This window comes from Pipistrellus hanaki (assembly GCF_964339955.1).
Source record: "Pipistrellus hanaki genome assembly, chromosome: 6".
NCBI classification, from domain to species: Eukaryota; Metazoa; Chordata; class Mammalia; order Chiroptera; family Vespertilionidae; genus Pipistrellus; species Pipistrellus hanaki.
In genome coordinates this window covers 71,697,735-71,721,102 of record NC_140508.1, presented here as the reverse complement: position 1 = coordinate 71,721,102, position 23,368 = coordinate 71,697,735, and the positions used below count along the sequence as shown (strand labels likewise).

The following is a 23,368-nucleotide window of genomic DNA, read 5'->3' as shown; positions in this document are numbered from 1 at the left end:
TTTTGTCCATTTTTTAAAAATTGGATTTTCTTTTTATTATTGAGTTGTAAGAGTTCTTTATATATTCTGGTATCCCTTGTCTGATATATAATCTGAAAATCTTTTCTTCTTTTGTTTGGCTTGTCTTTCATTTTCTTGATATGATTTGCAACCCACACAAAAGTTGTTCAATTTGGTATCTTTGAGTTTATCTGTTCTTTGAATGGGTGTGTTTTTGGTGTCATATCTAAGAAACCATTGCCTACTCCAAGGTCCTGAAAATATATTACTCCTGTGTTTTGTCCTAAGGGTTTTATAGTTCTGGCTGTAAACTTAGGCCTGTTAGACATTTTTAGTGAATTTCTGTGCATAGTTTAAGGAGGTTAATCCAGCTTCGTTCTTCTGCATGAGACTATTCAGTTGTTCCAGCAACCATTTGTCAAAAAGACCGTTTCCCTTATCAAATTATGTTGATACCCCTTAAATATAAAGGCTTATTCCTATGCTATCAGTTGTATTTCATTGATCTGTGTGTCTATTCTTATGAGAGCACTTCTCTGCTTCAATTACTGTAGCTTTGCAGCAAGATTTGAAATTGGGAAGTGTGAATTCTCTGGATTTGTTCTTTTTCAGGATTATTTTGGCTATTGCCACCCGTTGATATATCCACAGGAATTATATGACTGGCTTCGAGGATATCAATTTTTAAAAATATATTATTTGTTTCAGAGAGGGAGAGAGAGAAATATCCATGATGAGAGAGTGTCATTCATTGATTAGCTGCCTCTTTCACTCCCCTCCGCCCCACCCAGAACCCGGGCATGTCAAATCGTGACCTCCAGGTTCATAGTCAACAACCACTGGCTAAACCAGCCAGGCGAGCTTTTCAATTTTTAATAGTTTTTCTGTCTTTTGCATGTAAATGGAGCAGAGAGAGAAGGTGGTTATGCATACCTTACTCCACCATCCTGACAGGAAGTCCTTGGGTTATTTGTCCTTTTAAGTGAATGAATACAGAACAGGACAGTATTGAATATATACTATGTACCAGACAGAAGTTATTTTGCTCTTATGTAATAAAGTATGCATTTCTTAAAAATGCAGATTTAAAGAAATAAGGTGACAATGCTGTCTATCACTCCAAATAGCTGGAATGGTAAAGAAAAGAAGTTGGCTATATTACTCACCAAGGTCATCAATTCATTCGAAAGAAAACTTTTAGCAATTTGCTGTGAAAGGGAGGGGGTGATTTCTTAACTTTATTTTACACAAAGGGGTTGTTTTTCACAGGGACAATAACGCTGACCCATACTGAATTAGATCAAAGATTCAGAAACATGTAGCAACCACCACTGTCCTGATGGTGAAATGTGTCACTTGGCCAGCTTTCCTATATATTACAGTACACATAAAAATTTAGTTTTTTCAGTTTAAGAGAGCTAAATAAAGCTGTACGTTTTAAATTAGTTGTGCATGGATTTTTGATGTACAGAATCTTTTCTGGTGGACTCATAACATTAAACCTGTCCTTTTTTAAAGGTCTTTGACTTGCGGCAGTGTCATCGTCAGATGCAGCAGCAGGCGGCCACTGCACAAGCTGCAGCAGCTGCCCAGGCGGCAGCGGTGGCAGGAAACATCCCTGGCCCTGGGTCAGTAGGTGGAATAGCTCCAGCTATCAGTAAGTATGCTTTTGGTTTGTGTTGTTTTTTCACGTGTAGTATCTGGCTTTTTATATTGATTCGCTTATTTGATTAGTTACTTTAAACAATAATAGAAATGAAAGTTTTTATTACTGGGATAATAACAATTTTGAATTTATAGAAAGCTGTTCTTGTAATGTTTGTCCTTTGTCTAGGAACCCATTTTTATCCTTTTTGTGTCAAAAGGGAGCATGGGATAAAGAAGAAAAGAGTTTCTTATTATATTATTGGTCACCTCCCCCTTTTCTGTTGATGCTTTTAATTCCTGCCTCACCAGCCAGGGTGGGTTGCTATCACTGACATGCTTGGCTTCATTCTAGAAGGAAAGCATTTTCCATTTCAGAATTAGGCACCTCCTGTTTTTGTATGTGTGTTATTTTTTTAACTATGCTAAGCATGGAGAGAAAACTAAGTGAGGGTGGTATTTTGATAACTTGTAGACTTTTTTTTAATTTTAGGGTAAAATTGAACTGTGTGCCAGGTTTCACACTGATGGGGAATTTTTTACTGCAGAGTTAAACTCCTGACTATAGACTTTTATGATGGAAACACGTGGCACCCATCTTCCACGTCTGAAGGCATAACTAGTGATTCATTCAACCCCTGTTCTTAACCTCTTCAGTGTGGTAAGCAAATCACACTGGCCAAGAAAGCTGCAGTGTCCCTGCAGGTTTCTCTACAGTACATGCAGATTTCTCCCACTAGTTTCATGTAATATTGATGAATGCAGACTGACTATATGACTGTATGTTCTGACTGGAAAATTAGATGCAGAGTCTCTATTATGACTGATATTCAGGAGTTTACAATTTAGAGATAGATAAGGCATATTCATTTTCAGAATTTGATTTTTTTTTTTAAAAATTCAGGCATCTAAACCATTCATTTGCTAGTTCTGATGCTATAAACATTCTTTTAGTGAAGAATCCAGAAATATTAAAGTTCTCATTCTCATCTAATGCCCTATTTGAGTAGCTGCATATTCTCTGTTACATTGTGAAATGGAGAGACATCGTCGGGGTCTTCCAAGAAGCTTTAATGGAACCAGGACTCTTAACTGTTTCATTATTAGTCATGTCTTACTCTGAACCAGGCTGTTTAGATAGACAGGAGGTTTGCATGACCCATTCTGTGGACATGCACTACCCTTAAAGTCAAGTTGCTTCTTATCTCCTCTATTCACCTCCATTTCTAAAGAGAAAGATTGGTGGGGTGTGGGTAGATTGCAGTAATTTACTTTCTAATTGCTGGTTAGGCAGATGACTCAGGTGGGATGCAAATTGTCTGAACCAAAAGTTTTCGGCCCCTGTTGATAAAGTTTAGATTTGTATTTCTTGGCACTTGGACAGAGAATTATATGCTGGGGAGAGTGAATTACAGAGATCTGTCACTTTATTAATGTAAGATGGGGGAGAATGGGAAGAGGTCAGCCTGTCCCCTGATGTCTTTCCAATCTTTCCTGTCAGGTTTGTCAGCTGCTGCTGGAATCGGGGTGGATGACCTGCGTCGCTTATGCATCCTCAGGATGAGCTTTGTGAAAGGCTGGGGACCGGATTACCCAAGACAGAGCATCAAAGAAACGCCCTGCTGGATTGAGATTCACTTACACCGGGCCCTCCAGCTCCTAGATGAAGTACTTCACACCATGCCTATTGCCGACCCACAACCTTTAGACTGAAATCCTTACTGTTGGAGCCCTTAACATTCATTGTCAGGATGGTGGACTAGAACATACAATCCTGTTTATAATCTGAAGATATATATCACTTTTGTTCTGCTTTATCTTTTCATAAAGGGTTGAAAACGTATTTGCTGCCTTGCTCCTAGCAGACAGAAACTGGATTAAGACTTTTAAAAACAATTTTTTTTTTCCTATTTAGAACTTTTCAGGCATAGCTCAGAACTTGAAGGTCAGGAAAAACACATTCTTATTAAATTTACTTCACCAGTTATGTATGAAGGAATCATTGCAATCCTGGAAAATTTAGCCCTTTAAAATGTCTTTCACCTTTTTCTATGCAGAACATTGGTATATGTGTTATTCTAAGGAGTAAACTCAATATTGCTAATTTTAAAGGCAGAGACATTCTCAAAGTTAATTCACCTACGTTAGTTTGTGTGCACGTTGTTATTGTTGAGCAGATTTTACTTCAAAATATTGTGCCACGTGGGTGAGTTAATGTTACCAAGAGCAACTTCACTCTGTGTTTAAAAAATAAGACAGTAATGTATTATAATCTTTTATCCAAAATATATTTTCTGCAAGTTATACTAGTGAAGATGATTTCAATTCAGATTGTCTTGCGACTTCTATTTTATTTTCACCAAGGCAAAACAGTAATCTCTGTGAATACTGAGAATTCCTTCAAATTATCAAAGAAACACCATTGACAAGTTCAATAGTTATCCCAGTTGGATAACGATTTCTCGAGTAGTATAACTTTCCCCTGTTAAACAGTAGATGTAGTCTATAATTCCAGGCACAGGGTTGGCTACCAAGAAGCCTAGAAGAGCCATTTCTTTCCTTCATTAATTCATGGGGAAAGGTTTTGTATTTTTAAAAACACTAACAGCAGTGTCACTCCTCCAGCTCCCCATTCTGCAGAGGTGGCAGTGCTTAAAGTAAAGGATGCGTATTTGGAAACTGCTAAGTTCTATGTCAGATCCTGTGTGGACTAATGGGAACATTACAGCTCATAATAGGCAGTTTGGCTATTTTTATACTTGATTTGATGTGACTTCTTTTTCATATACTCTTTAAATCATGTATGTTATGACATTGTTTGAAATTCAGTTTTTGTATCTTGGGGCAAGACTGCAAACTTTTTATACCTTTTGGTTTTTCTAAGCCCTGTGCCATCAGTGATCATATCAATTGGCAGTGACTTTGTATAGAGAAGTTAAGTAGAAAAGTCGCAAATGTATTGACTGTACCACAGACACAACATGTATGCTTTTTACTTAGCTAGTAGCATAAATAAAACCAAATCTCAACATACACAGTTGAATTCTAGGTTTGATTTTTAAGTTTTTCCTTTTGCACTTTTGAGTCCAACCTCAGAGGCGAGACACCTTCTAGGAAATGGCAGGCAGCAGCCGGTACTGCAGCTTTGGTTTTCCCCTCCCTCTACCGGGACTTCCCGGGGACATGATGTATCAAGCGTAGAGCTGGTTGTATTTTGAAGTTTTATTTTACTGTAGCAAAAATAGGCCTGGTTGTCTACAAGATACATAGGTTGTCTACAGAATAAATAAATAGTGTGGCATAAAATTCGGATTATCTTTCTGATGCCCTTACTGCTTGCTTGGAAGATCTTTCTAAACATAATAAGATTCTAAGGTAGGTGTGTTCCAGGTTTGAGGAACACTTATTATGCATGCCAGTTATCCTTATTGGTTTAGAAGAACTAGTCTTCAGCTTCCTTGCTCAGAAGGTATTCTTAAGACCACTCTAGAAACCAATGGTTAGCCTTTTTAAACATAGATTTAGATCCAAGCTACATGGCTTTTGTTTTCAAAGTGTTTCTCTACGAACATATTTGTACTCTTGAGTACTAACAACTACTTTTGTTACAGACCTCATTACAACTTGTAAACTTTTGGTGATTTGAGTAGTATTGGCAGATTTTAAAAAAGATATTTTATAGAAATTATTGACTTTAGGCCCATTTTACTGTGAATGAGTAGGAGTGAGAGGAGTTTTAGAATGACATATGTAAAATAATCCAGGTTATTTGGCTAGAGCCGTAAGCATGCTATGATATAATCTATTGCCTCCTTTTCTATTTTAAGAAAGGTTTTCATGCTTAATGAAGCATGAAATCTGAGTAATCATTTGTGGAAATGTTTGCAAAGAAGTCTGTCTTCAAGGCCTAGCCACCTGTCTTGGTTGCTTTCTGCTAAGCAAGTACAAGTACATAAAAGTATTTGTAGTTATTAATTGCTTTATAGTTGTAGCCAGGTGCAATCACATGCTTTTGAGAAAACATCTAGTATGTTATGATCAGTTATTCCTGAGAGCTTAGTTGTTAAATGATATTTCCATTTCTTAAATGTAGTCATCTTTAATGAGTAAGATAAAGGAATCACTAGGTTTAAAATTTAGGAGTACAAAAGTTTCTGCAGTTGTAAGAATCTGTTATAAGGATATGGTTCTGAATGAGTGTTTTACGCTGGTTCCTATGTCAAAGACTTTCAAAATGTTGAATTTCAGTGGAAGCTGAATGAGAGGTGAACTAAGTGCATACCTTTATCATCCAGTGTGAGGCCCGTTCCACATTTGTCAGTGCCTTTCATACTCAAAGGGAATCCTGTATGGTGTTGCCTTTATTTTCCAGGGAGTACATTCTTTGGTGAGGTACGGTCTATCTCCTCTGTAAAAGTATGCTGCACCTGGTATACAAAGATAATGACAAGAAATCACTGCCATATCACCTTGTTTTTCCAGAAGCATGGCTCCTTTTTATTGACCTAACCACTAAATAGATCACCCATCCCATTCCTCCTGGAACATTGTAGGTTTACAGGTTGGATGGTCTCATTTAAGGACAACCATACTTGAAACATCCGAGTAAACTGAATACATAGTAGCTTTTAAAATCCGTTTTTGTGGGGAAGGGTGTGGTGTAAAGGGAGGTATTTGTAATAGAAATTTTGAAGACAAAATATAATGTCCTGTCTTCCAGATGATAAGTATTGTAAAAGTGTATTGCAGTTACCTTTTCTATTGTGCCCATCTGGAGAAGGGAAGTGGTCCATTTCCCCAAGCTGCTCCTTCACTATCTGTGAAAGTTAAAGAATGGAAGGTGAAGTATTTCTGTTCCTGGTTTGGTGGTGACTGGCTAATAGTCGTTACTCATTAGCTATTATGAAAAATCAGATTAGTTCACATCCTTTTTTTAAGAGTCTTTTGGAAGAAGCAATTTTATTTTGAGTAGAGGCAGAATCTTTCTTGTTCCTAGTTTTTATAGTTTGTTCCCTTTATCATTGAGTCATTTACTGGCATTTTATTTAAGGACAGCAAGTTGGGGAAATGGTAAATTTAGGTCACGGAGGTGAATGAGTATATGAAAGCCATTGCCTGTAAAGTCAGTTAACAACTCTTTTGTAGATGGGGCTTGACAAAGACCAGCAGATAATCGAATGAAGAAATGCATTCTTTTTCCTTCTAGAGTCGGAACACATCTTCTTGCAGATGGCTCTCTGAAAGGATCGCCTAAATCCTCCTTTGCAAGATTATAGAAATAGGCTCTGAGAATCTTCAGTGCAAGCCTCTCTCTCCCTCTCTCCCTCTCTCCCTCTCTCCCTCTCTCCCTCCCTCCCTCTCTCTCTCTCTCTCTCTCTCTCTCTCTCTCTCTCTCTCTCTCTCTCTGTCTCTCTCTCTCTTTCTCTCTCTCTCTCTCTCTTCTGACAGCTAGGTAATTTCTCTTCAGATATGTCAGGAAGGATGTAAAATGTTAGTGGCCTTATTCAGAGTAGTATCCTCAGGCCCAACCTTGTCTCTAGCACTTGTGCCAGCGTCACTAGGTGGTTTATCTTGAATGGTTGTGAAATGGAATTTTTTGCATAATCCAGACTTGCCTTATTTAAGCAGTAAAATGTTTTTATCCATTTAAAAAAATATATCTTTATTGGTTTCAGAGAGGACAGGAGAGGGAAAGAGAGATAGAAACATCAATGATGAGAATCATTGATCAGCTGCCTTCTGCACATCCCCCACTGGGGATAAAGCCCACAACCCGGGCATGTACCCTTGGCTGGAATCGAACCTGGGACTCTTCAGTCTTCAGGCTGACGCTCTATCCACTGAGCCAAACCAGCGAGGGCTATTTCAGCCATTTTTTAATGGGGTTATTTAATATGTATGTCAGAACATACTGGATATGTTTCTTTTTGTGCCTCGCTCTCTTCCTCAACTTCACGGGCGCTTAAAAGCGTTGTTGGCCTTTACTAAATGGTTGCAGACTTGCTGTGGGTTTGAATGTTTAGTTTTTACCCCTCCCCCCTCCCACCCCCATCTTCTCCCTTTCTGACAGCGACACTTTCTGTGCGTTGTTAGTGTACCTCCCCTTAGTATCTCTTCTTCCCTTTCTGATTCATTTTTTCCCCAGCTGCTTGGGCAAGGAAGCCAGAAAACCAAACTTACTAGCACTTTCTTTGAGTACAAGGGCAAACTGGGACAGGACCCAAGAAACTTCCTGTATGCCATTGAAAGGCCTCAGTGCTTTGGCATTTGGCTGCTTAGAGTGCTTCTTGATTCTTGCTCAGTTTCAGTAGTTGAGGCAGAGAGAAGTGAGTCATATTCCTGTTTTCCCCCTTACAAGATTTTTTAAAGGTTTCATTGCTTCCACTTGAATGCTGCTCACATAACAATTGGGGATACAAGGATTACGAAATTAGGTTATCGATAGCCAGAGGCCATGCCCTTGCCTAGAGGACCTCAACAAAGCAAAACAAAAACAAAGCTTGGAAAATGGGAGGATAATTTTTGTGTTGTTCTGGTGTCTCCTTTTGAGCCCTGTGTTCTGGCCTGCCTCCTCCACAGGTAGTTTTGGTCTATGGGTGCCTTCATGAGGTTTGAGGGTTTGATGTCCTGCCCCAAGGAGTAGCTGAAGTAATTGCTGATGTTGTCAGGGATTTTACCATCAGACTTAGTGAGTGAATGAACTTCTTCTTCTTTTTTTTTTTTTTTAAACTAGGAAGGCCTTGAGATCACTCTGGTGAAGACAATCATTTCTCTTATGGATGGGCATAGTGTTCAGTTTAAGATGCTTTCTCGGTAGGTCTCTTGTTCAGCCTGAAACGAATGACCCCTGGCTGGACCAGACAGTTGTCCTCTCTAGTTGTGCTCTGCCACTAATTTGCTGTATGACCTTGGGCAAGTCATTTACCTTCTTTGGGCCTCAGTTGCCTCATCTGTAAAATGAGGGAGTTGGACTGGATGCGTTCTTCCAGCTCTGAAGTGTCAGTGGCCTTGCCTGCCTTGCAGCAGTTTTTGATTTCTTCCTCACCTTTGCTCTGCTGTTCGAGGGGGCTTTTTTTACTTGTTTCTACATTATTTGAATGAGACTAGGCTTGAGATTTTATTACTATTCTCCTATGGACACCAAGTTACATAATATGTCCCTGAGACTTAAATTCAACCAAAGGCCTAGCACTACCTTGGGGGCTGCAATAAGTACTTTAAAAAAAGGGGGGGGGGGGCTTCATTTTATTTTCCCATCCTCTCTATTGAAGGCTTAGTAAGGCTTTTTTTGTCATGACATTCTAACTTCTGGGTTGGTATGTGTGTGACACCATCCCCTTAAGGGCTGTGTGCTGGTAATTTTTTTATTTAACTAAAATGGATTGAAAACTTACTGTAAATGCCTAATAACTGTAGAGGTCATTACTTGGGGTCTTTGGTTTTTTTAACTCTCCTATGCTTAGAACAGGGACATTCCTTTGAACTGCATCAATTAAAATGGTTTGTACAACTCAATGAAACGTATAGTGGATAATTATTCACTTTATTCTTGGCTCTTTTTAGTCCATTTTGATGAGAAGACTTTTGGTTGGAGCATTTCTTTCAGAGTTCTCTTCCAGCCCATCATGGATGGTGTACTGAATGAACTGGGCTTTTACAAGACCCTTCATTAGGGCTGGGTCAGAGCTGGGGCTTGGGGAGTCCTGGTAGAGGCCAGCTCGGAGGTAGCTGGTCAGGAAGGGGTATAACCAGCTGCTGTTGCTATGGCTGCTTGTCACTGATGGAAGGACTCATGGGTTTGCATTGGTTGAAAGGCTAAACGTGGGTCGGCAAACTTCCTCCAGGTGTTGGTTCTGGCCAGTGCCTCAGACATGTGATTTAGGGGAAACATGGACTGCTTGCTGATGAGAAGGTGGTGGGCTGCAGAACCATTGGGAGGAAGCAGCTGGGGTTTGGAACAGATCTGGTGGTGGCTTTCCCAGCTCTGCCTCCTCCCCTGAACTCAGAGGAGTGCGGCGACACTGACGCTCAGAGGACCTGAGCTGCGTGGGGACAGCTGGCCAGCTGCAGTGCCAGGCGCTCTCTGTATACCTTTTCCCTGGGTGACGTCTGTGGCTAACGAATAGTTGAACCTTTCCTGAGAACTCTGTAACAAAGTATGTTTTTGATTAAAAGAGAAAGCCAATTAAACCATATGTGCTCATTCTTTTTCTTAAGTTTGTGGATGTCTTGGATCTGGAAAGAGTGCCTCATCACTTCGAGAATTCTCAAATTTGAGGGCATGATTTCCTTCATCGCTCTGTGACCACTGAAATGGGAAATGGGGTGTTTTCAATCTATGACCGTGGAGAACAGTCCACATCTTCTCTCATCTGAAAGGAGAGTGGAGTGCTGGTGGTGGGAGGAGACGTGGGTGCCGAGGCTTGAATGAAAGACAGGTTTCTTACCTCATGCCTCCCCAGTCCCATTCCTGTGTCTTAGCTCCCTTTTTTCTGGGTTTTCCTTCATTTTTCTAAATAGCATAATCATGTTGGCATTTCTTGATTTTTTTTTGGGGGAAAGGTAGAGAGCCATTGATTTGCTACTCTAAAAAAATGAGGGTTTAGCTGTCTCACACCATCACTACCCCACCAATTCTTATTCACCATTAGGATGAGATCATAACTTTTGATTAATTCACTATTCACAGCTGAGCCACTTGGTGTACTTTTTTTGTTTAACTTCTTTCATGTTTTTTGCTTTTCTCCTGAAATTCATTGACTTAATATTTTAATTTGCTCATTTTTCTTTAAAAAATTTAAAAATATATTATTATTGATTTCAAAGAAGGGTGAGCAAGAGAGCGTGAGATAAAAACATCAATGATCAGAGAGAATCATTTATTGGTTGCCTCCTGCACTGGGGACCGAGCTGCAACCCAGGCATGTGCCCTTGACTAGAATCGAACCTGAGACCCTTCAGTCCACAGGCCAACGCTCTATCCACTGAGCCAAACTGGCTAGGGCTAATTTGCTTTTCTATGTAGCTCTTGTGTTAGCCCCAGCTTTGCCACAGAACGCTGAATTTCCTGTCATCGTGGTCAGGCACATCAGCCAGCCTTTCTGCCCCGCTATTTCATGACTCTCCTGAGGTGGCCTCGGCGGTGCAGCTCCTGTGGACCAGGCTCAGCTCAGAGTTGTCCCCCCACAGACATCTCTTCCCCGGGAAGGACAGGACTCATGGGACCAGAAGGTGAAGGGGTGCAGAGGGATAGGACACCTTAGTGAGTTGCCAGTAACAACTTGGAGAAGTGAGCCAGGCAAAGGCATGCCTCAGAGAGAAACACCGCAGATGGAACAGAGGGGATTTGAACACGCCTCTCCCAGCCGCCAGCAGGTGGCACCGCACTCAGGGCTTTGAGTAGAGACAGGGACAGCTGGCATCAGCTGGAATCCCATAGCCTGGCGGGCCAGCCCCAGGAACCGTGGGAGCGCCCCTGAACCGGGGCGTCCAGCTCTCCTCTTGCTTCCCAAGGTTCTTATCATGTTGTAAAAATCCCATTTGCTAGAGTTCTTAGCAGTCACACTTTATTTTTTATTTTATTTATTTATTTTTTTATTTTTAATATATTTTATTGATTTTGTACAGAGAGGAAGGGGGAGGGATAGAGAGTTAGAAACATTGATGAGAGAGAGTCACCGATCAGCTGCCTCTTGCACACCCCCCACTGGGCATATGCCCGCAACCAAGGTACATGCCCTTGACCGGAATCGAACCCGGGACCCCTCAGTCCCCAAGCCGACGCTCTATCCACTGAGCCAAACCGGTCTCGGCAGCAGTCACACTTTAAATAAAGCTAAACAGTACCAGGTAATATTTGATGAATAAAAATGAACTAACCTAATCTATAAGCTGCAGAGAGTAATAAACACACACACTCAGTCCCCAGTCTTCAGAACTAGAATGGGGACTGGTTCTGTGAAGATGGAGACAATCTCAGGTGACCTCCTGCCCAAGCTGGTAGCTGACGGCACCCGGAGGCGCCCTCAGACCTGCCCTTCCTCCTTTTGGCCCGTTTGACAACCTCTATCCACCGCGTCTTTAAGTTTCAGCTGCTTTATCTGCGAAACGCGGACAGGCTCACACAGCATCTCAGGGTTGGTGTGAGGATAAGTTGAGGAAAACGTCTGTGAAGCGGTAACTATGTGCCCGCTGTATAAGAAGAGGCTAATGCAGGCTCACAGTGAGCCAGGTGCCCGGGTATAGGAAGGGGCTGATGCAGCTCAGCTGTCACCACCCATCACCCTCAGGCCCTTAATGGGAACCCGGTGTTTGGGGGCCGCCCTGACCTTTGACATGCACGGGCCTGGCTATCCCTCCAGCCCAGGGAGGGGGCTTTTTGCGTCCTCATTGGGGCGCTGGTGACCTCCGCCCTCACCCCTGCACTACCCCCCTGCACGCCTAACCCCAGCGCGGCTGTGCACCCAGCCTGTGCCCGGGGCGCAGCCTGGCTGCCTTGGAGCTCGGGGGCCGGCGGGAGCTCAGGTGCGGGGCGGGGAAGCCCTTTGCCTGGACGCTCGCCCTCCCCAGGGAACCTGACCCGCAGAGCCGCCCCCGGAGCCCGGGAGGGGCTGGGGAGGGGGTTTCCGGGGAACGGCGGGCAGCCGGGCGTTAGCTGGCCGGGCCGGGTTTGTCCCCAGAGGAGCCGGGCGTTGGGGCGGGCTGGGCGGGGACAGGTCTCAGCAGGTCCAGCCGAGGGCCGGGAGGGTCCGGGAAGGAAAGGAGGGACGGAAGGAAGGGGTCCAGGGAAGGAGGGAGGGAGGGAGGGAGGGGGTGGCCAGGGAACCGGGAGAGAAGCGGGAAGCGCCTCTGCGGGCGGACCACTTCCTGCGATGACCACCAGGGGTCGCCATGGTCGCGCCAAGGCGTTGGCGGGCGCGTCTGCCCCGGAGGCCCCCCTCCGCCCTCCTCCCAGCTGCCCCGGTGAGGTCGTCCTGGGAGGGGACACCCGGGTCCCAGCCTCCTGGAGCCGCTCGCCGGGACCAGAGCCCGGTGGGGAGGTCTGCGCAGAGGGTGCTGGCCGCCGCCCACAGGCCCGCGGCTGGCCCTCCTGCTGCCACCCGAGGCCCAGAGCCAGACTGACGCCCCTGCTCCTGACCCCGAGGGTGTGACACGTGAAGCATCTTTAATTCCGCGCTGCGAGGACGCCTGGGAGGTAGCCTCCGAGCCCCGCCCCTCCTGGGGCCCAGGTGGGCTCCGAGGGGCCAGGAGCCATTCCGAGCATCCGAGGGAGGTGTTACCCCCACCGCCACCGCCTGGGCTCTCAGCCCCGCCTCACTGACAGCTGCGGGCTCCCGCCCAGCGGGGCGAGCTCCGGAGCCAGGCCAGGAGGCAGGGCGAGTTCAACCGGCATCAGGGGGCGCCCGTGTCCCCTCCCAGCCACGCCCTGAGCCTCTCAAGAGCTTTAAAAGCAGATGTCACCTCTTGTTTAAGACAGGACAGTGAGGCGCAGAGGTTGAAATCTCCCTGGGACTCAGGTGCCTGAAGGGAAGCCTCATGTGGAGGGACATAAAGGATCGGGAGGGGAAATGGGCGGCGCCACCACCCCAATCCGTCGCTAGGCTATACCCATAGATTACTTCTGCAAAACAGCAGGGAATTCCGTGGTGGATAAGTGGCCACGTGTAGGGGTGACACCAGGAACATGTATTTATTTGCATCTGCTGCAATGGGACCGGAGCGTTAGAAAAATGCTGTAGAAACTAGAGGGCGCTCTCAGCGCCCCCTGGTGGGGAGGGAGGGCGCTGCCCCGCCCTGGAGGGAAGGCATCCCTGGAAATGGGAAGATCTGAAGTAGATGCTGGAAAGAAAAATAAATCTTAGAAGATAGATTCAGGAATCTCTGGCTAATTGGAATTTTTAGTATATGTGCTGCCGAAGCGAGCACTAATTGGAATTTAAAGACAGATTAAACTATGCTGAAAGGAGTAAATAGCTAAGTAGATTTTCTCAGTTCATAGTTTGAATATTAACTTTTAACCGAGAAAGTTTAGCCCTAACTGGTTTGGCTCAATGGATGGAGCGTTGGCCTGCAGACTGAGGGATCCCAGGTTCGACTCTGGTCAAGGGCATGTACCTTGGTTGCGGGCACATCCCCAGTGGGGGGTGTGCAGGAGGCAGCTGATTGATGTTTCTCTCTCATTGATGTTTCTAATCCCTTTCCCTTTCTCTTTGTAAAAAAATCAATAAAATATTTTTTTTAAAAAAAAAAGAAAGTTTAGGTATAACATACCGATGGCTTCTTAACATGAACATAGGATTTTAATTTTTTTTCTTTCCTCCATAACTGTCTTTCTTATCATAAAAAGATGCAAAATATATCATTTCAACTCACCCCTTTAATTTTCACCCTAATTTTAAAAAATGTTTTATTATAAAGGATTTCAAATGTGCAACAAATACCAGAATAATATGGGAGATCCCGCCCTCAATGTACTCATCCCTCAGTTTTAGTTATTAACGACTAATGGCCAGCCTTGCTTCATTCATATCCCCCTACTTCATTCATACCCTCACCTTCTGTTTGGAAGGAAATCCTATGTAGTCATTGTATATGTAGGTACTTTAGCATTTATTTCCAATAAAGATTTTCTAAAAGTATAACTATAGTAACCATAATGATTGATTTAAATGATAACATAGTTTCTCAAATAGATCTGTATAATTTTCTTAAACCGTGTTCTGTTATTATTTATGATGGTTCCATTTTTTTTCTTCTGGCCGTTAACACAGTGAGGGTGAGATCTTGATGCTTATAACTCTTCCGTTTAATAGAGTTGAAGAATTTCTGGATCAGAAGGCCAAATTGATTTGCACATTAGAGTATGAAAAGCACTTCTACTATGCTCACCTGTGAGAGTTTATTAAACTTGGTGCTGATTTAGGATGCAAATAATATTTGTTTTGATTTAGAGCACATGTGTCAAACACAAGGCCCGCGGGCCAAATCCAGCCCACCAGGCCTTGCAATGTGGCCCGCACCGCGCTGTCATCACTGCACTCCGCTGTCAGTTTATGACATTGTCAGTTTATGACTGTTCAGTAAACCATTCGGCCCGCGATTTAGGCTGGATTTTAGATTTTGGCCCCTTCTCTGATTGAGTTCGACACCCCTAATTTAGAGAGACAAGAGTAATTCCTAGAAGAAATGGGGTTAGGCAACACGTTACAGAGGTCGAGGAAGGGCCCTTGGGACTTGGAGTGCGGAAGCTGATGGTACTGTGCCTGGGTGGGGAGGGAGAGAGGGATGGGAAAGGCACAGGTGTGCTCCAGGGAGGGAGAGTCACTGGGTGCTCCATCTGAGGTGTGTTAAGGCAGGGATTTAGGGGAGGTCCCAGGGGAAGATCTTAATAGGATGCACAGCAGTTCTTCAGGTGTATCCTTTCAGGGTTGTGGTCTCCAATGATTGATAGGCGGGCACCAGGGCAGGGGTCATCATTCAGTGCAGCTGGTCCTGAGGTCAGCACTGGCTGGTTTTTTCCTTATCTGGGCCTGGAGCTGAAATACACGGAGTGATGGCGTCTTCCCAGGCCGAGTCGAGTGGGCATATGCCTTGGGACCTGGGAGCAGGCAAGTCACCCGGCACCAAATGTGCTGTAGGCTATGGGAACAGCACGGTGTCTGACCCCTGAGGTCAGACCAAACCTGGGTTCAGCAACCTGGGTGCTTGGATTCTGGCTGGGGTGGGGGTGAGGCAGAGAGAGAGGGCAGGGAAAGGCCTGGGCCTGCACCAAGCGGGGAGAGCACCTGACTTCCCTATTGAGTAGGCTTCCAGTCATATTGCCCTTCTCCTCACCATTTAATATCTACTACACTCAGCCTCATGCAAGGGTATATTTATTGGTTGTAAAGAGGGAAGGAGGGAGAGAGAGAGAGAAACATCAATATGGGAGAAAAACTTACATCAGTTGCATCTTGTACATGCCTAGAGAGACTAAGGATTGAACCCCAAACCTAGGCATGTGCCCTGACCCCCAGACCTGTCAGTGTATGACACACCAACTGAGCCACACTGGCCAGGGCAAGAGGACCTTTATGTGTCATAAAAGATTCTCACAGGGCATCTCATTCAGAGCTAAATAATATAAAGAATAATTTATAATGAATTTCTTAGGTGCTCTATCCAAATTCTAACTTTAAGAAAAGTTAACCAAATTTAAAAATATTTTCTTGAATGACGTGATTTCAGAAATTAAAGATAATACCTTGGAGATGTACATTTTCCATTGAACAGCATTTATTTGATAAAGCTGTGCTTTATGCTTCTCATTACAACATATAATTTAGCTAAGTTTTTACATTGTGAGAAAAGTTTCATGTTGTTAACTCAGCCTTTTACATTCACAGTTATTTTAACCATTTGTTGTTGTTCAAATGAACACACTAAATGCATCTTCAGCGTTAAAATCATAGTGGCAAACATGACTTGACTTCACTAAGTGATACAACAAATGACCTTTCAGCCAAGAGAGGATTGAGCATTGCCGCTCACAGCAGCTATCTAGTTAGAGTGCAATTAACCTTGACTGGTCTGAATGAATGGCTGACTAGCTTGGGTTCTTACACTCAATTAGGGAACTAGAAAAATATGCTACGGGTTGATGTTTTCGATAATATTCCTCAGATTATGTCTTAAAGTCAGTGTGTTTAGAAAAAGAAAAGTTTAGTCTGCCTTAGTGGTTAGATCATTGTCCAGATATACCATGGCTACAGGTTTGGTCCCCTGTCAGGACACATGCAAGAATCAACCAATGAATGCATAAATATAAGAGGAGCAACAAATTAGTCTCTTTCTCTCTCTTTCTCTCTCTCTCAAAATCAATTTTAAAAATTAAAAAAATATGTGAAATGAAATGCCATGGTAAAATAATTTATTTTCTGTCCTGATTACCTTTGTTCTTTGAATTTCCAGATTTAAAACATGACTAGAGTTTTAAGAATGCTAGGCCCTGAGCTGAAAAATAGAAGACAGGAAAATGCCTAGATATTTCAAGCATCATTTTATCCAATTCTTTTGGGTGCTTTCAGATTCCTCTTCTGTCCCTTCAGCCTGTATTTGAGGAACAGCTTTGCCTTATGGAGTGATGTTTGCTCCCATTTGTCTCCTGCAGCTCCTGAGTATTGGTGTTCCATCGCTTACTTTGAAATGGATGTTCAAGTAGGAGAGACATTTAAGGTTCCTTCCAGCTGCCCTGTTGTTACTGTTGATGGATATGTGGACCCTTCTGGAGGAGATCGCTTTTGCTTGGGTCAACTCTCCAATGTCCACAGGACAGAAGCCATTGAGAGAGCAAGGTATTGATTGTATAGGTATTTTATAAGTTGAATACATTACATTGTCTTTTTAGTCAGTTATATTTCTCAGTGTAGATAATGTGTATTCATTCCACTAGGAAAAAAGAAGTAAAGGTCATCTTGAAAATTCAGAATCAGTAAGCATTCCACTTGTATTGCAGATGTTTGTTATTTAAAATATTTAAAAAATGGTTCTTTTGTTTATAAGTGAGGTTCCTGTTTTGAATAGTAACAACACCTTTTGGAATCCAATTTAAAAACTAGTTTTTGTATCCTCCAATCATGTATTCTACACATCTATTGAAAGGCAATAATTTAAAATGAAGACATGGCTCTGCATGTGTTATTTATAATGTTGGTAAACAATGAAAGGGAAAATGGTTGAGTAAATTTTGATAAACTTTTATTTTTTATGTAGCCATTAAAATGTTAATAAAATGTTTATATAATCAAATGTAAATGCTTAAGATGAAATATTATAGGAAAACATACACAGTGTTAGGTACTTTGTAATCTCAACTCTAAGAAAATGTGTGAGTGTGTGTAAATACATAATCTTGGCTCTATTGCTAGCTGTGTGTCTTTGGCAAATCACCTGGTCCCCAAGCCAGTGTGTCCAAGAAATGTCTGTGATGAAGGGAATGGTTTGTATCTGCTTTGTCCAGCACTGCAGCCATTAGCCATGTGTAACCATTGAGCACTTAAGATATAGTCATGTGGTTAACTGAATTTTTCAATTATTTTAAATTAAATTAAATATCCACTTGTAGTAGCTAGTGGCTATCATTTTGAACAGTGTAGCTATAAGCCTTAGTTTAGTCATTTATGAAGTGGGAATAATAATATTTAGCTCATTGAATTGAGGGTTCAGTGAGAGTTTATATTACATGTTTCTGAGACACAGTAACTATGCATTATGTTATGTATACTAGTGGCCTGGTGCATGGATTCGTGCACATTGAGAGAAATTAATTAGAAAGTGGCGGCTGGACATGCTCTGGAACCAACTTTCTGCAGTCCTTCCCCGGCCAGCCACACCTGGGGTGGTATCTCAACTCAAAGGGTGTCTGAGGTCACTGAGCTCAGCAGTAAATAAATTTGGGGCCAGCAGTGCCCCAGCAACAACATAACCCACGGCCTAAGGTGGAATTGTGTGGGTCCCTCCTCTCTGGTTCCAGGGTGCATCACCCGAAAACCACCACTGCCAAGTCACCACAGCTCAGCAGCTCTTTCGTTGAGCGTGTGCCCCCTGGTGGTCAGTGTGCGTCACACCAGCTGGCTGTTCAGCCAGTGGGATGATCTCTTAGCCTTTTATTTATATACTAGAGGCCTGGTGCACGAAATTCGTACACAGGAGGCGGGGGTGTCCCTCAGCCCAGCCTGCACCCTCTCCAATCTGGGATCCCTCTCACAATCCAGGACTGCTGGCTCCCAACTGCTCAGCTGCCTGCCTTCCTGATTGCCCCTAACCCCTTCTGGCTGCCAGCCTGATCACCCCCTAACCACTTCCATGCTAGCCTGATAGATGTTTAACTGCTCCCCTGTCAGCCTGTTTGCCTTCAACTTACCTCCTCTGCTGGCCTGGTCACCCCTAACTGCCCTCCCTTGCAGGTCTGGTCCCTCTCGACTGCCCTCCCCTGTTGGCCATCTTGTGTCTACATAGGGGCAGGATCTTTGACCACATGGGGGCAGCCATCTTGTGTGTTGGAGTGATGGTCAATTCTGCATATTACTTTTATTAGATAGGATAGAGGCCTGGTGCACAGGTGGGGGCCAGCTGGTTTGCCCTGAAGGGTGTCCCAGATCAGGGTGGGGGTTCCTTAGGGCATGGGTGGCCTGAGCAAGGGGCCTGTGGTGGTTTGCAGGCCAGCAATGCCCCCAGCAATCGAAGCGGAGGCCCTGGAATCTGGAATTTATCTTCTACCATTGAAACCTTGTAGCCTGGAGTGAAGCCAAGCCTCCTGCTCACTTGTGGTGGCAGGGGATTTATTTACCTCTATAATTAAAACTTGGTAGCCTTAAGTGGAGGCCTGGGCCTGGCAGGGTATGTAGAAAGCTTGGCTTCCTCTATCGCCTGGGAAACCCAAGCCTCCCTGTGGCCCAACCATCTTGGCTGGATTAATTTGCATAATTGCTCTGATAGGCTGGTGGGCATGGCTTGTGGGTGTAGCGGAGTGGTGGTTAATTTGCATATCACTTTTATTATATAGGATAGATGCCCATCATTATTATATATGAACTAGAGGCCCGGTGCATGAATTTGTGCACAAGTGGGGTCCCTTGGCCTGGCTGGTGATCGGGGCCGATTAAGGCCATCTCACCCAGTTATGATTAGGGCTGATGTGGGCCGGCTGGCCGGGGAAGGACTGCAGAATATTGGCTGTCTGGGGAAAGACCGTGGGAGGGCTTCAGGGCTTGTCCAGCCCATCTCGCCCAGTCCTGATAGGCCGGACCCCAGCAGCAAGCTAACCTAACAGAATGTCAACCCCCTGGTGGTCAGTGCGCATCCTAGCAACTGGTGGAACGGTCGGACACTTAGCATATTACACTTTAATTACCGTATTTTTCGGACCATAAGACGCACTTTTTCCCCCCCAGAAGTGGGGGGGAAAAGTCCCTGCGTCTTATGGTCCAAATATAGCCTACACATATACTGTAAAAAAAAAGTTTTTTTACTTGCCCGGCTCTGTGTGGTCTCTGTGTGCTTGCCCGGCTCTAAAATGGTTCTAAATGCTGCTGTTTACTTTACAGGGTTGATTACATGTGTTTATGACTGTGATGTTGGGTTTTAATGCACATAAAATATTTTAGGACACTATTTGTTTCAGAATCTTTTTTTCTTCATTTCCCTTCTCTAAAAACTGGTGCGTCTTATGGTCCGAAAAATACGGTATATAGTATAAGATATTTTAAAAAGAAGGAAATATACAAAATATGCAATGGCAATATTTTGATTATGGTGTTATATGAAGTTCTTTCTTCTTTTTTAATTTTTAAGTATTGAGTATGGTATGTCATTTGAACTAATGTGTTTTTTAATACTTATCAACATAAAATGTAATTCCCTTTTCCTCCCTAAGGTTGTGCATAGGCAAAGGTGTGCAATTGGAATATAATGGTACAGAGGTTTGGGTCAGGTGCCTCAGTGACCATGCAGTCTTCATACAGAGTGACTACTTGGACACAAAATGTAAGGCTGTGTATGGGATAGGTGTTCACAAGATCTGCCCAACAACGAGTCAAAAGGTTAGTGGACATTCTGCTGAAATATCTCAGACTTGGGGGGCTTTATTTGCTTAGAGAATTGAGATGGAGGAAGGAGAAAAAGAAAAATGTCTTTTTATGTATTAAATCCCAGAAATTATGCTGTTTTTAAAACACATTTCCTTGAGGGGTATTTATTGACATGGCTGGTTATCTCGTTTTGTGATTTACACTCATGCCCTGTTATTTTAGTAGCAAATGTGTTCAATGGTTTAGACTAACACACAGGTTCTTGAAAATATTGAATGACCCTATAAGCATATTCCTTTGTTATAAAAAAAATGTAAGATGTTCATAGCCAATCTTTAGAATTTTATGAAAGGAAATTCTAATTACTCAATCAAATTAAGCCTAAGGTATTTTTTTCTATTATTACATATTCAACTCATTTTACTTTGAAAAAAACACTGTTTGAAAGAAAAATATTATAATTTGATAGCCCCCTCTCTCTACACACACACACACACACACACACACACACACACACACATTATATATATATATATATAATGTTTTAATTGACTTAGAGAGGAAGGGAGAGAGAAAGAAGCATTGATGTGAGAGAGAAACAGATGGCTGCCTTCCACAGGTGCCCTACCCAGGAATTGAACCCATGCCCCTCCAGGACACAGGATGATGCTCATCCAGCTGAGCCACGCTGTCCAGGGCTTGGTTTTTGTTTTTACTCCCTGTCATGGTTTCTCCCTTTGAAGCCATTCTGCCTGAGGTTGGCACCCAGGGATCCACATCGCAGAGCCAGCTTTTCCATTTAGAAGGTAGAGGAGTTGCATCCTTTGAGGAAGCTGAGTTCCAATCCCCTGGGTCCAATCCTCAGGGCCTGAGTCCTGTGGCAGAGGTTCTTCTGATGCTCACCTCTGCCCTGGGCGAGAATCTGCCTGGGTGCCTTTCTGGGTTAGCTGTAAAGGCATTTCACCAGCCTTTGACTCATGGGCAGGTGCCCACTGATAGACCCCAGAGAGCCTTGCTATTGTCTCTTTCCATTTTATTCTAAGAAGCAGACTTCTGTCCTCTGCACCTACCATTTGTGGTCCTGGGACCCCAAGGTCTTTAGCCCTGCTGTCCACTGTGGATTTGTCCATCATCATTGGATGGACTATGGGTTGTTTCCACTTGTTGGCTACTAGGAATAATGCTGCTATGAGCATTCATATTGGAGTTTTTTAGGCAAATGTTTTTTTATTATATATCCAACAAAATGTTTTCATTTTGTTGGATATATAAGTAGGAGTGGAATTGCAGGATCATAGGCAACTCTATGCTTAACTTTTTGAGGGACGACAGACTGTTTTCAAAAGTGGCCATGCCCTTTTACATTTCCACCAGTGATGTATATGTGAGGGTTTCAGTTCTCTATATGCTCATCGGCACTGGTTATCCTTCTTATTTAGCCTTCCTAGTGGATGTGAAGTGGTATTTCATGGTGATTTTGATTTGCATTTCCCTAATAGCTAATAATGTTGAATATCTCTTCAGGTGCTTATTGCTCATTCATATATCTTCTTTGGAGAAATGTCTGTTTAGATCTTTTGTCCATTTTTTTAAAATTGGGTTTTCTTTTTATTATTGAGTTGAAAGAGTTCTTTATATATTCTGGTATCACTCCCTTGTCTGATATATAATTTGAAAATCTTTTCTTCTTTGGCTTGTCTTTCATTTTCTTGATATGATTTGCATCCTACACAAAAGTTGTTCAATTTGGTATCTTTGAGTTTATCTGTTCTTTGAATGGGTGTGTTTTTGGTGTCATATCTAAGAAAACCATTGCCTACTCCAAGGTCCTGAAAATGTATGACTCCTGTGTTTTGTCCTAAGGGTTTTATAGTTCTGGCTGTAAACTTAGGCCTGTTAGACATTTTTAGTGAATTTCTGTGCATAGTTTAAGGAGGTTGATCCAGCTTCGTTCTTCTGCATGAGACTATTCAGTTGTTCCAGCAACCATTTGTCAAAAAGACCGTTTCCCTTATCAAATTATGTTGATACCCCTGTTGAAATTAAATTGACCTTAAATATAAGGCTTGTTTCTATGCTATCAGTTGTATTTCATTGATGTGTGTATCTATTCTTATGAGTGCACTTCTCAGCTTCAATTACTGTAGCTTTGCAGCAAGTTTTGAAATTGGGAAGTGTGAATTCTCTAAATTTGTTCTTTTTCAGGATTTTTGGGCTATTGCTATCCCCTGGTTTTCCGTAGGAATTATCTGCCTGGATTGGAGAATATCAATTTAAAAAATTATAGGAAAGGAGAGAGAGATATAGAAAACATCCATGATGAGAGAGAATCTTTGATCGGCTGCCTCCTTCACGCCCCCCACCGGGATCAAGCCTGCAATCCGGGCACGTGCCTGAATGGGAATCACACGGTGACTCCCTGGTTCATAGGTTGACGTTTAACCACTGAGCAACACTGGCTGGGCAAGGATATCAATTTTTTAATAATGTTTGCATGTAAATGGAGCAGAGAAAGAAGGCTGTCATACATACCTCACCTTCATCCTGACTGGAAATCTTTGGATTATTTGTCATTTGAAATGAATGAACAGAACGTGACCGTGTTGAATATATACCATGTACCAGACAGAAGTTATTTTGCTCTTAGGTAGTAACGTATGCATTTCTTAAAAATGCAGATTTTTTTTTTTTTTTTTTAATGTAGTGTCAATGCCTCTTATCACACTCCTGGAATAGTGAAGAAAAGAAGTTGGCTATATAACTAACAACCAAGGTCATCAATCCAGCCTTCAGGATACTTGTAGCAGTTGGTCTTGAAAGGGTGGGGGCGATTTGTTAATGTTTTTTTTTTTTTTTTTTTTTTTTGTGTGTGTGTGTGTGTGTTTTTACACGAAGAGGTCATTTTTCACAGGGACCATAACACTGACCCACACGGACTTAGATCAAGGGCTCAGGGGCATGTCGCCACCACTGCTGTCCTGCTGGCCAGCTTTCTTAACCACCAGTTCCAGTATACATGAAAACTGAACATTTTAAATCGTTTCCTTCTGAGAGCTAAATGAAGCTACGGGATTTAAGTAAATGGCGCGTGGATTGTTATCTGGAATCTTTTCTGGTGGACTCGTAACATTAAACTGATCCCCCCCCCTGCCCCCCCC

General features: G+C 42.9%; 2 protein-coding genes across 3 annotated transcripts in view; both read left to right on the top strand.

The window, feature by feature from the left end:
* The window catches only part of SMAD4 (SMAD family member 4), a 42,817-nt gene extending 38,140 nt beyond the window's left edge, over positions 1 to 4,677 (top strand). The window contains exons 11-13 of one of the 2 annotated variants that reach the window (XR_014795423.1): positions 1,519 to 1,657; positions 2,193 to 2,305; positions 3,146 to 4,677. Coding sequence is in view for 1 of the 2 variants with exons in the window: in XM_084888936.1 (XP_084745062.1) it covers positions 1,519 to 1,657; positions 3,146 to 3,357 (351 nt within the window). In the remaining variant the exon portion in view is untranslated. The remainder of the gene's footprint in view (positions 1 to 1,518; positions 1,658 to 2,192; positions 2,306 to 3,145) is intronic. The other variant, XM_084888936.1, reaches the window with a different exon arrangement.
* ELAC1 (elaC ribonuclease Z 1) overlaps positions 1 to 19,794 on the top strand; it is a 95,526-nt gene extending 75,732 nt beyond the window's left edge. The window contains exon 5 of the transcript XR_014795424.1: positions 19,516 to 19,794. The gene's annotated coding sequence lies outside the window, so the exon portion shown is untranslated. The remainder of the gene's footprint in view (positions 1 to 19,515) is intronic.
* Positions 19,795 to 23,368: the final 3,574 nt, after the last annotated feature.